The 16,368-nt window shown below is 35.0% G+C and overlaps 1 protein-coding gene across 1 annotated transcript in view; it reads right to left on the bottom strand.

Annotated features, from left to right (window-relative positions):
- The window catches only part of LOC113107917 (antigen WC1.1-like), a 17,872-nt gene extending 3,377 nt beyond the window's left edge, over positions 1 to 14,495 (bottom strand). Inside the window, exons 1-10 of the mRNA XM_026270754.1 lie at positions 14,474 to 14,495; positions 13,312 to 13,611; positions 12,874 to 13,182; positions 11,928 to 12,122; positions 10,837 to 11,157; positions 3,187 to 3,492; positions 2,035 to 2,331; positions 1,048 to 1,314; positions 498 to 782; positions 187 to 306 (exon numbers count right to left, since the gene is read on the bottom strand). Of these exons, the coding sequence (XP_026126539.1) occupies positions 187 to 306; positions 498 to 782; positions 1,048 to 1,314; positions 2,035 to 2,331; positions 3,187 to 3,492; positions 10,837 to 11,157; positions 11,928 to 12,122; positions 12,874 to 13,182; positions 13,312 to 13,611; positions 14,474 to 14,495 (2,422 nt within the window). The remainder of the gene's footprint in view (positions 1 to 186; positions 307 to 497; positions 783 to 1,047; positions 1,315 to 2,034; positions 2,332 to 3,186; positions 3,493 to 10,836; positions 11,158 to 11,927; positions 12,123 to 12,873; positions 13,183 to 13,311; positions 13,612 to 14,473) is intronic.
- Between the last annotated feature and the right edge of the window lie 1,873 nt (positions 14,496 to 16,368).

Below are 16,368 nucleotides of genomic sequence, written 5' to 3' on the forward strand. Positions count from 1 at the left end.
TTCTATTAATTCTACAGGTTATTGTTTGATGTGTAGTGTGTGTGTAGTGAGACAAGGAGTGGGAAACACTGCCACCAACAGGTTAAAAACATGAAGACCTTTCAAATATCGCTGTAACTTCATTATGAAAAAATTATGTTTATCTGCGAATCAGAACAATGTCTTTCTGGTGCAAGTGATACTCACAGGCTAAAAGTAGACGTTTCCGATTTCTCCACATTAAAAACAACATCAGCAACCCCAGCACAGCTCCTAACAGTCCCAATATCAGACCCACTGAAGAATTACCTCCTTTTGGAGTATAACCTGCAGTTTTAAAGAAACAGTTTCATAGGTTAGAATTTTCATGAGCCTTTATTAAAGTAAACTCACAGCTTCTTAACTACATGAAAGAAGGCAAGCAGTGGCAAAACAAATCCCAGAACAATAAAAAATATTTTCCTATATTAAAGTGTCAATGTCATCTCTGTGTTTTTTTGTTTTGTTTTGTTTTTTACCTTCACATTTGATTTCAGCAGGTCCATGACTGCATTTATTGTTATTGAGATGGTGCATGCACTGAAAAATGTTGTAATGGGTTTCTGGGCAATCAATTTTGACCATCATTTCTTTTGCTATGTTCTGTTCATCCAGCAATTCTCGGCTATCATTGCACTTAAGCACATCACAAAACTTCTTGTTATCATTCAGAGTCAGTTTTCCACAGACATATTCCCATCGCCCTTGATACTTGATCACAAGCTTCCCACCACACTTCTCAGTGGAGCTGAATTCAACACTATCTGCAATACAAATATAACTTCTGTCATTTAAAGTAAAGCACAGCTTAGTATATGACTAATCATTTGACTATATGACTAATCTTTTAAATATTTCATAACGTGCATCTATCTGCAAACATGAACTAGGAGGACACATGAAATGGTCTTACAGCCACAAAACTTATGGGGCATTTAAAAGGCAAACTGAACTACATTTCAACATCTATTCATGATTTAACTACAGTAACAGTCTTAATTACAGTCCAGAAATACGTGTATGACTCACCTTTGCAGGCCACAGAGAGGATGTTCTCACAGCTGTCTTTTCTAGAGCCACACTGCCACACCGATGTCTCTATGCCTGTGCAGCTGAAATGCCAAGTATTTTTTTCTCTGGACTCTGTGGTCCAGCTGTAGAGTGCCTTACCACAATTGAGGCTGTCACATAACTTGTTGGACATCCCATCATCCCACCGGGATGCACAAACATGCTCTTCATCTATGAGCACCTCGCCTGTGCAGTTTTTTGAGAGCATCATTTTTGGAGGTTTAACTGGAGAGGAGAGAAATCAGACAATCAGATATTTCTGTAATGTGAGTCAAGTATTACTCTTTGTGCAGGGTTGAGAAAAATCATCATTTAAGAACTGACTCCTGTTTGTTTCACTTCAGGATATTAAAAGAGAATGACTGAACTGCAACCAAGGATATTCAAATAAATGGTAAAATGCTGCCATGTTGTTAGGGTCAATTTTAAACACTTTGAGAACATTCTGGGAAAATATATGCTTTTCTATTTATGTTTCTATAAAAATAATTAGTTAATTTATTAGAGTTTTTTATTATTTATTGTTTTATTATATTAGTTTCAAAAACTAGTAACGTTTCTTGAAATGTCTCCATATAAAGTATAATTAATTTGCAACAAATAAATAAGTGTTTCTCCATTAAGGTCTATAAAACTCAACTTGTTATTAAACTATATGTGTATGTGGGATTTTAGTTTTTTTTTTGTTTTTGTTTTTTGTATGTGGTTTAATAGAGTTGTCTTGACAACTGACTGAAATAATTAAAGAATGTTTTATGAAATATAAAGAAAATATAAAAATAAAAACTAATTCAAAAGATGAATAAAAATTGTAATCGTATTAATGATTCAGAATTAAATTGGCAATGCCATTTTTTAATCTATATATCTATTCTGTTAATCTACTTTAATTAGAGTTGACAATGTTAGGGATGCTAACAAAAGGAAGAAAGAGATCATTCCTACGGTCACACTTGATGTTTAACTGCTGTTGATTCTGGACGGGCTGATCTTTGCTCTCACATTTCCAAATATTCTCCTTCCCTGAGGAATTATAGGTCTTGTTCCACCACTCGTTTGTGTTTGTGTTATTGTCTTTAGGGATGTGTGATATGTTTCCACACTGTAGATACTCGCACAGCTTTTGTCTTGTCTCGTTGCCCCATCCACTTATGCTGACTTGAGTGGTTTTTTTATCTTGCAGACAATATACTGGACCACTGCATTCTCCTTCCTTATTATAGAGGAGCAATCGTTTCCATGCTGTTACATAAAGGGCAGAAATATCAAAAACCTTGTATCACATGTGCAGGAGCAGAGGTCAAAGGTCAGAGGACTTGCAGAAACTACACTTAGAGAGTGTGGTAAAAATTCCCCTACGCATCTGACAAACCCTAAAAAAGTTTAATTATCTGCAGGTGACTTATTCTGACTGCAACGGTGAACCAAACCTTCTTGGCAAAGATGACATTATTATATAATTTATCTCTAATAATTGGTTCTTCATGTGCAAATCAGGAAAACTCAAAGGCAAAGCACATTTGATTTATGATTACTTCAGGTTGTTACTCAAGTAAACAAGTGGGCTGTTATGATTATTATCACATTCAGATAGACATCTAGTCACCTTGTTCATATGCATCTGTTATGGCAATATGTAAACTACCGTATTTTCCGCACTATTAGGCGCACTTAAAAGCCTTTAATTTTCTCAAAAAACGATAGTGCGCCTTCTAATCCGGAGCGCCTTATATATGGATCAAGGCGCGCTGTCAAAATGTTGACATTCCCTTTAGCACAGCTCCATCTAGTGGATGCATAACACAAACCCAGTCAAAAGTTTGACAGTAGTATCTTCTATTCTATGCACTTTATAATCCGGTGCGCCCTGTATATGAAAACAGTTCTAAAATAGGCCATTCATTGAAGGTGCGCCTTATAATCTGGTGTGCTTTATAGTGCGGAAAATATGGTAACTTTGGCTAAAGTGTTGGTACTTTTTGTTCGCAAAAGGATACAAACCAGACTGCAAGAAAGAGAAAACTTAGTTGGGATCACAAAAATTTCCATCACAAGAAAAATGTGTTCAAGTCTGCACAAAATTAAAAAGGTGAGTACCTGAGCATTTCAGATAGCCATCAATACATTCTTTCTCTGAAACCTCTTTGAGGTCACATTCGGAAACAGAGTTGGCATTATCCAGACATTTAATTCCTGATAGTCCTCTAGATTTAGATTCTTCTAGTGAAATCCAATCATGTTGGTCATTTATGCTCTCGCCACAACATAGTTCCTTGCAGATCAAATTTTTAAGATTTGTATCAAGACTGTCTTTACAGATAGGTGTCCACTTCCCAGCGTAAAACAGTGATGCTTTTCCAGCGCATTTGTCTCTTGGATCCTCCAGTCTAGCTTTGATGCTGTCTGTGAAGAGTATATCAAATAAATGTTCATTGAATGGAATTTTAAACTGTGTTTAAGGAATAGTTCACCTCAGAATGAAAATTTGCTTAGAATCTATTCACCCTCCTAACTATTACTTTACTAATATATGTTAATTAAAATCAATTTAATTTAAATGATAACTATGTAAAAGTGAACTACTTTTAATTCATTCAAAGCAGGCTTATTAGAAATACAGAAATAGAAGTCCTCTGAATATTTTTGCAGTAGTATACTTTATTTCAATGCAATAAAAATATTTTTTTATATAAGTAGTATTTGGCATACTTTAGCAATTTGCAAACTGAAGTAAAAATAGACTTTAAATTAGTGTATTTTAAGTATATAACTTTCACAATTTTATTTAGCACAAAAAAAAAAAAGAATGTACGGTAAATGTACTTGCTGGTATTTAAGTATAAATATATTTTTTAATATACAAGTACAGCATTCAAGTATACTCTTTTTTCACCTGAGTAGTGTAATAAAGGAGTAGTTTTTCATGGGAACAGATCTGGAGAAATTTTCTATTACATCACCAATGGATCCTTTGCAATGAATGGGTGCTGTGGATTATTGTGATGTTTTTATCAGCTGTTTGAATTCTCATTCTGATGGCACCCATTCACTACACAGGATCCAATGGTGAGCAAGTGATGTTTCAATCATGACCACTTCCGTCAAGTCAGTGCTTTAAGTGGGCCAGTATGCACCTGTACTCAGTACTGCCACTTCCAAATATAGCTCTTGAGCGTACCACCACCTCTCCGTGCGCCCAGAACGTGCTTTTAGCGTACCAGTACGCTCATTTGGACATCTGTTTTAATAGAGGTTTTAATCTTTTGCCTGCGCTGCCGCTTTTCAGAGCGCCCTTCACAATGCAAGCTTCCTAATTCGTCCCACCGAGAGCAGAGACTACATTACCCATACACCCTTGAGTTTTGCAAGTGAAAGTACATGCGTCGCTTTTGCCGCTGGCAATAACAACTCAACGTGGCCGGAGTTCAAAATAAAAATTCAAATACAGTGAACAACACGTAAATATGCTCTCCTGGATTTACACTCTTGAGACCTAAACCAACACGGTCAAAATCAGAAGAGTCACTGTCTGACACCCCACCAAGCCTGAAAGATATAGCTGCAGGTCAGACTCATCCTAATGAAGTAATGCAGCAGCTCTTTCAGGTAGGGTGACCAGACGTCCTGAAAAATTTGGGACAGTCCCGAAATCTAAACTGTTGTCCCGAATCCCGAATCTGGCCCTAATTGTCCCGAAAATTATACTAAAGCAAAATCTTGAGCAGTGTCTGATAAACATTAAAGACTGTCTGCGGAGGTTGAGTAGTCCTGCAACCAGCCCCCGCCGGCTGCTCATTGGCTGCAGCAAGTTCTAAAAAAATACTGTAGGCAGCTAGGCACGAATTTAAATATTCATTTATCTAATTAATCTATATGCACAAAGACAATACGACCTTTTTGTCCCCTTTTTCTTTTAAAGCTTGATGAAGAGAGCTCAAGTTGCTGCAGCTGCGAGGAGGACAGTGATGCACGCGTACAGGAGTGATTGACAGTTCGCGGCACTGTGTACAAAAAAAAGTATAAGCACATTAGCGTTAGCGTTACAGAAAGGTCTTATTTACACACTGTTACAACAGTTATTGTTTGTTTTTGTTTTCTTTTTACAATAACATTTGAGTTCATAATTTTAATGTTGTTGTTTCTTGTGGCAGACTAAAGAGTAATGACAGATGGTTGATCTTTGAATAAAAATGTGTTTGGTTAAGGTTTGAAATCCATTATCTTTTATAATAGACTACGAAGTCTAATATCATAAGCCCCCCATCCCGTCACCCAAGACCGCAGACATCCACCTTACTCCCCACACCCTCCCCTTTCTTTCCCGAAAGAGATGCTCATAAGAAGTTATACCATCGTCTACGTCAGGGGTGGGGAATGTTGATCCTGGAGGGCCTGTGTCCCTGCAGAGTTTACCTCCAACTCTAATCAAAATAACCTGAACAAGCTAATCAAGGTCTTCAGGATACAGGTAGGTTTTTGTTTTTTCATGGTTGGAGCTAAACTTTGCAGGACAGTGGCCCTCCAGGATCAACGTTCCCCACCCCTGGTCTACATCATTAGATCCATGATCGAAAAAAAAACAAACAAAAAAAAAAAACCGGCCGAAACTTGTACCACCCAGAAGTAAGATTTTCGGCACAGAAATTCTCCATTCATCCAAATTGGCCATGATTAGCACGAAAATTCATCTCTTTAACACTGTGAACAACTCTGATTCCATGAAACACTATTGTAACCCCCTTTAAAGCAAATGTATGATTGTAAAGGGGAAAGCATATGACCCCTTGATGCGGCACAAGGAGCATGTAATATGCATTAAACTGAAATGGTAATCATTTTGAGAGGGGTATGATAACCTTTTATAAACAGAATTCAATTAAAATCCTGTAACAGGATTAACATGTAAACGTGTTAAATCGATTACTTTTATCACATTAAATAGTAATAGTCATCAGAATGGGAACGTGATGTCGGCAACACTGTACATTCTGTGATTTGTAGACACTGACATTACAGTAGAGACTGGGAAATAGTGGACATAGAAGATAAAATTCTAATTATACAATAACACACATTAGAATGGAGAAAGCTGGTGTACTAAATTAAGCACAATTTACTGATTTTCAGCTAAGAAACAAATGTTAAAAAATTGATTCCCCTTGCTGAATTAACTATGTAGGCTTGTTGGCATTTTCCAGTTTACCTCTTCATGCAGTTAACATTATCATGTATGTTTTCAGCCAGCAACACTATAGAACCTATAATGTTCTCATATGTCACACCACACAACAATATCAATAATTCTGTGTCACATCTCAATGAATGAAGCAACTTGTTTATCACTTTACATTGTTGTGCAATCGCAGCGCTGTACAGGAGACTCTGCTCTTGTGCGCAGCTGGTGGATCACACTTTTTTGCTTTCTGCAGTTTGGTGTAATTTAAAACAGTGCCTAATGTGGGGGAGGTTTCCCTTGCTTTGGCGATCAGCTCTCAACTCAAATGGTGGCATTTGAGCGGAGCTCTCTCGCTGCAGCGGACACAAGCACTCAGTAGATGATGGGCGGGGAAAGGTAGAATGACAGAAGTGATAGTGCACCAATTACAACAAAGAATCACGAGTTTCACACAACTTTATACACCATTAAAGGGGAAACGTAGTAATGATAGTAGTGTAATGATTATGTTTCTACTGATGGTGCGTGACGTCACTGCTACGGACAAACACTGAAAGAACGATGTCTTCAAGCACACCTGTGGAAAGTTAACAATTTTGCGATGCTTTTAAATGCGGGGGAGGGGAAAGATGAGGATGCTCTGTTGCTTGATAATTAACTGTAAGCCTGCCGGTTTCACACAAGTATCCATCCCAGCAAACAGGGGACGTCCCCCGGACGTTCCGAATGTCCGCTTAGGTCCGCAGTACGACCGATTTATAACGTTCGCTGGCGGACATTCGGAGGACGTCCGGATTTGGTCAGCTTTTGACATTCGCTGGCGGACGTGTTGGGCAGTAACTAGTTACATGTCTAAATTACGTAATGTAATTGCAAAATAAATGTAGCAATCTGTTAATGTAATGTAAACTGTAATTAAATGACAGTTAATTATTATATTGTTAATGATTACAAAGGGAGTTACATTTGAATATTTTCACACATATACTGTACATATTTAAAATATGAGACACCAATGTTTCTGGAGTTGAAGACACAGAATATGACACATGCTTATTCCAAAACGGTTTTATTTCCTATTTTGGTTTATGTAAATGATTATTTATTTTATTTTATTTTATTTTTAGATTAACTGCCTTTTTTCCAAGGCATTGTTAGATGCCAATGTTTCCTGTCATAGCTATGCAAAAATTTGATTTCAAAAACAGTATCACAGCTATTAAACTATATCTTATGATTTTAAATCTGTATTTAACCTAAAAAATATTGCAAAGTAAAAAGAGCTGCTAAAGTCCTATTTTGAGGTGTTTGTACTTTACAATTAAATTATAGTCTTAATTCAAGTGAAGAAGGATTCTGAAATCTGAGAGTAATCAGTCTTGAGTACCACTGTAACATTAACACTGCCTGCTTTAAATGATTCAAAATAATCAAAATTTGAAAACAATAGAAATTTAGAAAAGTAATCAAAAAGTAATCAAATGTAATCAGTTACATTACTTAGTCACTTGAAACAGTTGACACTACATATTACATTTTAAAATAAGGTAATTTGTAATCTGTAACCTATAACATTTCCAAAGTAACCTTCCCAACACCGGACCTGCAACTCAGACAAAGATAGTTGACAAAATCAAACTAATATAAACTCATATTGCATTTTAAAGGGTATTTTTCCCTTAAGCAAAATCCTTAAAAAAAAAAAAAAAAAAAAAGTAATATTATCAGATTTTCCTACCCGGGTTCAATATCGCATCCTTTTTCTTATGCTAAACAACATTTAATGTATCTGCATTACTGTAAGGGTAGGTTTAGGGTTGGGGTAGGTGTAGACTTTAATAAAAATGCAATCTAATTGGTAGAAATTTTTTTTTTTTTGGTTTCCTGTAGCTGTATCCCTTCCCTAAATGCGTGCTTCTGACGCTGCGTGCATCTGAAACAACCGCACACATAAACACCAGTGACACTGAAATTACACCGCTAAATACAGCGAACCCCAGTTGAAATGCCTACACGAGAATGCTGGTCTCATTTAACACTGTTTTCATGGCCTTATCGGCGTGTCCTCAGAGCGATTACATGCTCTAACTGCGTATAGCTCCAGGTGTATGAACACAGATGTATAAATGCTGCTGCTAATATTTTGCTCCTGCAACTGATGCAAAACAATGTTAACCACCAGGCAATATAAATAGTGATATGGATTCAAAGAGCATTCGCTTATCTTAGATGCGGATTTCAGGTGTTCTGAAACAAGCTGCAACAGTTTGATTTGCAAGCAACTATGCAATCAGTTAATTGCAAGCAGCGATGCGATGGAAGAGACGCTGAAGAATGGGAATTAATAGACCGCATGTGATAGGTTTTAAGACTGGATTGTTACAAGTCAGGAACAGCTGACTAACGTGGCCTGACTGAACTAACGCAACTCTCAACAAAAATGGTACATTTTTAGAAAATTGTTTCCATGAAGAAACAAACTCATCCACATCTTTGATGGCCTGAGGGTGAGTACATTTTCAGCAAATTTTCTTTTTTTGTGGGAACCCATTTTAGGCCCATTTTAGTCATGGGTTTGAGAAGATATCACACTTATAATTCTCTAGAAAGGGTAAGGAGCTTCTTTTTAAAACCAGTCTTAAACTAAACAACAGTTGACATGAAATATACTGTGCTCTGTACAGTCAAAAAACTTTCCTACACAGTTTAATTTCAGCGTCCCAGAGAAATTGTTGAATAGTGACATATCGATTGCAAATTTTTGGTTTACGTTGTAAGTTTTTTGAAACATTGTCATTTTCACATATTTTAGGATAGAGTGGGGGGAAACGCCCCCTTATTGTTTTTCCCAAAATAACCACAAGATAAAGTCATGATACATTTTTATTGTAACTATGGACAGCGTTGACGAGAGTGATGTAGAAGTTTTCACCATGAAGCTTACACTGGTGATGTACCGGAGAGAAAACAGATTTCACATTAAATTATCAAATTTTCAGCAATAAGAAATAAAAGTGTTTGTTGTTTTGTAGAACATCATAGTTATTTATGTGAGAACAGTAGGGCCTATCCCTGTAAATAGGGACTACGTGTTATTCATTATAAATAGTATTATATTTTCGGAATTACATAATAAAAAACAAAAAACAAAACAAAAACCAGTCGTTAAAAGGCCCCCGCTGGCAATGAGCAGTTACTGTATTAATTCTGTTTTGAACATCAAATCCTTTTTTCTTTCCATCAGATGTATTCTAACCAGCTGGTTGATTTAAAATATTAGCATTTTATACTTAAAAATTACCTCAAGTTAGCCTCAGGTAGCTAGTTAGATAGCATCAGCTAACAAAATGTTTCAAATACTTTCTTTAATTTCGTAATTCATGATTATTGATTATATTCTTTTTAATTTTAAGCAAAAACTGTCTATACTATGATTTTGCTGTAAATGTTTAAGGCTAATTGCTTTGTCAGACATGGGGGGGGGGGGCTTTTGCCCCATAGATGTGCTAAAATGCCCCCTTGGTACAAAAATATTTTTTTGTTAATCTATAATAGCATAAAAACTCTAGACATTTTCCATAATTGATAGCATGGTCAAAAAATATATGAACACACTTTTCTGAACACATTAAACTTTTGTTTCACAGAAAAGAATTGCACAGTCCTTGGTTTCCACCACTCTTCTCTACATGTTCACAATGTGCTGTAATTTGTTTAATCAACAATGTAAAATTTTAAATATGCAAATAATAACACTATCCTAAGGATATAAGCATTCAAAGCTTGCAGTTCGTCATTTCCGCCAAAACGGCTCAACGTTTTTTTTTTACGTCACATTGTTCTTCATCTTCTTATAAAATCTTCTGATCAATCAAATGCTCTCTAGAATCCGAAGCGCCCGCCCCCTGCACTACAGATAGACGCTGAAGCACCAGCTGAGATCGGTCACTTGTTTACAGTGTATTATTTCCTGTAGAGTGAATGGCTCCTAGTGCACAATGTAGGTAATAGGGAACGATTCAGACAGTTGTAAATATTCTTTCGATTGGGGCAATTTAGGTCTGGTTTCACAATATTTCACGCAAACCGCGGTAGCATACAAAGTCTGATCTGGACTTCCACGGAGCGGATCATATGCGCAAGTCTGCATATATAAAAAACCTTTACAACTATACAGCCTCAGCATTATTATGAACACTATTTTGTTTTACTAAGAGTTTCATATTGAATCTAGGGGGTAATCTATTAGTCGGCATATATAAAGCAGAGTCAAAACTTTAGCAGATATAAACCAAAGCTATTGGCTATTTTAAAAGGGGGCGGGGCTACTCTATATGTCCTGCCCTCTTTTCCTGTTTCAGTTTAAATTATGTCACCACATACAGTTATGCTGTGTGTTTCAAGGCACTTCAGGGGACCTTCAATTCAAACCCAAACTAAAGTATGTGTAAAACATGGAACAGAACACATTCTAAGCCTGAACAATTTGACTGTGACAAGCCCAAAGTTCTGATAAATAAAGCGGGAGTTAACATGAAGTCTTGAATGAAGTAATTGACTGTTTTAATTACCTGTGCATATCACGTGGGCTAGGCGTTTGCAGGTGGGGTTTTTGTTGGGAATAAAATTGCACATGGTCATATTTTGTACATTTTCTGAGCAGTACACACTACTGTAAGTGGCAGGTAGATTATTTATCTGAAGTGGTAAATTGGCTTGAATTGGATTTCCACAGCCCAGGTTCCCACAGATCATTCTGGAGTCTTCATCTGTTCTCCAATTGTTGCTGCAAACCCCTCCACACTTGCCATCTCCACAGACCTTCACCATTCCCCAGCATGTTTCTCCAAACGAGTTTTGAAGTGCCACTCGAGGCTCCTCTGTCTTTGACCCTATATGTGACATCAGTAAGAATACAAGGATTTTTACACACAGAACTGATAAAGCTACACTATGTAACTTTTGACCTTCTAGAAAATTAATCCATCTTTGCAGAAGATAATATGTTTTCAGGAAATTGCGGTTATATACTATACTCAATTGTGTTTATACACACAATTTAATTCAATTCATTTAAAATAAATCTATTTAGTTTCTAAAACACAATTTAAGTGGTTTACTGTAGGTTTGTCAAACTATTTTTATGTGACCAACAATTTAATATGTATATATATGAATTTAATGAGGTGTATTTAATGTTCTTATGTTTAAACAATCTATTTCATTCATTATTATAAACAAAATTAGAAAAGTACTGACTTTACTATTGCAATTACTCACTGACTGCCCACAGCCCTAAGCAATGGTAACCACAATATTCAAAAGAAACTCCTCTAAATGTCCAACATTACTGAATATTAAACACTTACTCGTCTAATACAGTCCCTTGCTAAGCATTCTAGGAACTAAAGATCCACTATCCAGTTAGTTATGTCAACAAAACTGATTTATGTGGTTTTAACACAAATGAATACCCAAACTTCAATTATACATATATTAGGTAGGGTGAACACAATTAAATTAAATTGGCACTACATTTAAAAAAAACTCATGTTATTAAGTTTATATCATTTAAAATAACTAAACTTTGAAAAAAAAAAAATTACTTTTATAAGAGTAGGTTAAAAACAATAAGACAATTCTGGTGCCACATGTACTGTACCTGAACATGTGACTTTGGCATCTGTGGTGTTTTGCTCCGGTTCAAACGAGAGCAGAGTTCCACACTGCATTTCTTTGCATGTGTCATTGGCTTTTTCTGGTGTTGCAGGCAGCCAGACAGCCTTATCATCAAATTGCTTGATGCGCACTTTTCCCTCGCACGGAGAATCACCTTCAAAGAACTTCAGTTCTTCCTCTGAGAACAAATAAAATGGATTTGTGGTTACTGCATGTACAGAGTAACACTTAAGATGTATTTACTAAATAAACAAAACAAAAAAACTTCTGGAATCGTGCAAAGCATGTTAAAAATTATGTAAACCTAAAAGCTTAACATCAAACATAACAAAACATCCAAACATGATTGGTATTATATTACATTACAGGTTAAACATTAGGAATAATTAAGATGTTTTAGAAAGAGGTTTTATGCTCAAAGATGTGTTTATTATAAAATACAGTATAACAATAATATTATTAAATATTTGTTATTTCAATTTAAAATGGTTTTCCTATTTGAATATATTTTAAAATGTAATTTATTCCTGTGATAAATTTGTACGTTTGTTTTTCTTTTTTAAATGGTAGTGTATCAAAGTTTCCTGAAGAAAAAGCAGCACAAATGTTTTTAAGAAGAAGAAGAAGAAGAAATGTTTCTTGAGCAGAAAATCATCTTTTTAGAATGATCTCTGAAGGATCACGTGACACTGAAGACTGGAGTAATGATGTTGAAAATTCAGCTATGCCATTATAGAAATAAATCACATATTCAAATAGAGAACACTTATTTTAAATTTTGATTCTATTTCACAATATTACTCATTTTACTTCCATTTACTTATCAAATAAATTTAACCTCAATAAGAGACTCCTTTTAAAAACATTATAAACTTGCATATATTCCAATCTTTTGAGCAGTATAATTGGTGTGTATTAAATTGTCTTACTTTGGCAAATGATTTCTATGTTTTTCTCATTTTGAAGTGGTGTCAAGCCAGTATTCTCGAAACACTCATGGAGCTTTGCTGAAGAGCTTTTACACTGGACATCCCACAGCCATTGCAGTGTCTTTTCTCCTTCAGTGAAAAGTTGTCTATTTATTTTTGAGGATGCACCACAGTTTAGATGTTGACACACCACGTCTGAATTCATAGTGTTCCTTTTAGAGCTAATGGGCCTCCATGAGCCTTCCCATTTCACCTCTACACGTCCAGAACAGCGACCCAGACCGTCACTCAAACGCACATCCAAGCTGCCTGCCGTTTATAAAAAAAAAACAAAAACAAAAAAAGATTGGTATGACATAGACTTTATCAGTTATGGGTGATTCTGGTTGTCCTAGATTCTGAGTTTATTATAATTACCTGCAAAGCCGTCTTAGTTACCTGAACATATAACTTTGGTTCCCCAGCATTGTTTTTTCTCATGAATTGCCAGACAATGCCACAGTGACCGTTCATCACCCTGACAATCAACATTACTCAGAAAACCATTAGAAGTAAAGGAGCCCTTTTTTACACGCAGCATCTCACCACAGCCAAGCTCTCGACAGACCACTGCCCCCATCTTTTTACGGGACTCAATCGAATCCTGCTCACTGTAGCACACTTCATATTTAATACCATTCACAGCAATGGAAACATCTCCAAAACAATCTGCTGTGAAATTCTGGAGTTTCACGCGGTCTGTGAACACAGCAAATGTAATTGTTACAGTGCTTCATAAAAAAGGAAACAAATTCTAATACATTGTAATAAAATATTTGTAGTTATAATTAAAAGTTTTATAAGATAAGAATACATATGTTAAACTAGATGTTAAAAAGAAATCATCAAAAAAATCAGTCTAAAAATTTATTTTTTCAATTTATTTAAAAAAATTAAATTAATACTATTAAAAATCATTTTCAAATAAAGTTGTCTTTATTATCTATCTAAACATAAAAAAAGTTATTTTTGTCATGTGATGCATTATTAAAATGTTTTATATTTTTAAATAAGCTTTGTTTAATAGTCTATAGATGTTCTTTACCACAATACATGTACATAAATATAATAAATATATACAAATAAAAATAGATATTTCACAAGAAATATATTCACATTAGTTTAACTTTGAACTTGTGATGTCAACACACAATGTCAACCCTATAACTGTAATAATAACAATAAATTATTACAAACACACATTTCAAAACACATTAAAACGTATTCATTTAACTTGAGATAGAATAACACAATTTATTAACACTAAACAATTGTACAAAAAACTTGTGTAATTCTTAACTAGTATTCATGCAAATTAATTAATTTATAATTACCTATTATTAATACATGAAATCTATTAATAATATATACTTATATGTATTGATGTAATTTTATTTAAAGCTGAAACTCAGCATCACCTGAGCACGTCAGGATGTTAGTTCCTTTTGTAAAGTTTCCAGTGGAACCACAGTTCAGTTGTGGACAGATGACTTCAGGCTTCACATTTGCTGACTCAACAGGATTCCATGATTTTTGTTTGACAGTTTTCTCTTCCACCAACCCAGAGCAAGCATCGCTGCCATCTCGTAGACTGAACCTCCTGTGATCTGTGTAATACAAGTATTTCTGTGTAAATGTGCATTTTACCTCCCACATAAAACAAGGAAATACTGAGAAGTATTGTATCACCCAGAAGCAGTTTCAGCACCATTTCATTTACCCCAAACAGAACAACATACTCCATAGAGCTGTTTAATAATAGTATACACTCACTGCTGCAGATCACACTGGTTCGCTCCTGGCAGTCTGACCTCTCCATACACTGCCAAGAGAACGTCTCATTGCCAACACATTTAAGAAATACATTTCGTTTGCTCTGTTGTCCTTTGAACATTCCAGGCTTGGGAATGTAATGAAGATCTCCACAACCAAGCTCCTGACATATCTTGTTTGCTAAATAAATATACACAACAACAAAGAAAATGAATGCATAAAGTTTCAGCATCACTGTGAATACTAAAGCTTTTCTCAAATAATCTACTGTCAAAAACGAATTTACAAATGTAAAAATGACATCAAAAATGTAGAAGAAACCATTATTAAAGGACATGAAATCAAAATTGGCGTTCCGTGGATAGTAGTCTGTCTTAACTTTGTTTGAGGTTGCATAAAAAATGTAAATGTTAAGTTGCTTGAAAGATGTTCTAACTAGGTGATTAAAAATTATTACAAAAATGGCTCTGAGTTCCAGAGCATCATTTGCTTGCATGTATTTGGTTTAATTTGTTAAACTGTGAAGAACAATCAAACACATTATTTCTGATAAAATACTGTATGTATCACCGTATAAAACATCAAACTCAAACTTCATTGTTTGCATTAGAACATTTTTCAAGAATTACCTTTTCAAAACTGCATATTACTCCATTTGTATTAATGTTCCATTATTTATTAACAATTACATATTCAAATAAATATAATCAACATATAAACAATTAATATTTACATTTCACTAAAAAGGACATTGGGATTTAAATAATAATTTTACATATACAACATTCTTAAACAACAGCTGAAGATTACCGTAGTTGTTATCACTTTTAATACTTAATAATAATTACAAATCATTTACTTCAATTGCATCAATCCATTAATGATCAGTTGATTAAAAGTCATTGCAAAAGATGGCTCTGAAAAGTGCATTTTTTTTTTTTTTTTTTTTTTTTTTATGCAATGACATTTAGAAATTCTCTCTCATATTTTGGTCAATAAAGAAAAAACACCAAATAAAATAAACTTCTTATTTTTGTCCACTTACTAGAGTTATCATTACAGACCCCAATGATGCCGTTGGCTGTAGAGAACTCCACCACACCAGCACATACATCACGCTGTCCATTCAGATTCAAATTCAGTTTAACTTCTCCTGTGGTAAAAAGCTTGGCATCAGCAATGTGTAGATTCACATCTGAACTTAGATGACAGCAATACAAACATAAAACATTTATATTTTTATATATATATATACTTAAAGAAATACTACCTACCCGAGCATTCAACAGCAACAAAACTACCATCACACTCCTCATTGTTACTGATGCCAACATAAGGGCATTTCCAAAGGCTCTCTTCTTCAGATGTGCATTTCACTTGATCCATCCAGTATTGTTGGGGCAGAGGTGGATCTTTGTAGAGGGTCCTGTCTACATCAGAGCGTGTATGATCCCCACACCCTATTGATTTACACACAACCTCTCCATTTTCCTTTCTCCACCCGTAATGACACACCAAGCCCCACTGCTCCTTAACGCCATGATACACCTCCAGCCGGCCTTTACAAGGGCTGTCAGATCCGCGCAAAGCCACATTGAGACCTAAAATTAAATTAAATTAAATTAAATTAAATTAAATTAAATTAAATTAAATTAAATTAAATTAAATTAAATTAAAAAATAA

This window comes from Carassius auratus, chromosome 8 (assembly GCF_003368295.1).
Source record: "Carassius auratus strain Wakin chromosome 8, ASM336829v1, whole genome shotgun sequence".
NCBI classification, from domain to species: Eukaryota; Metazoa; Chordata; class Actinopteri; order Cypriniformes; family Cyprinidae; genus Carassius; species Carassius auratus.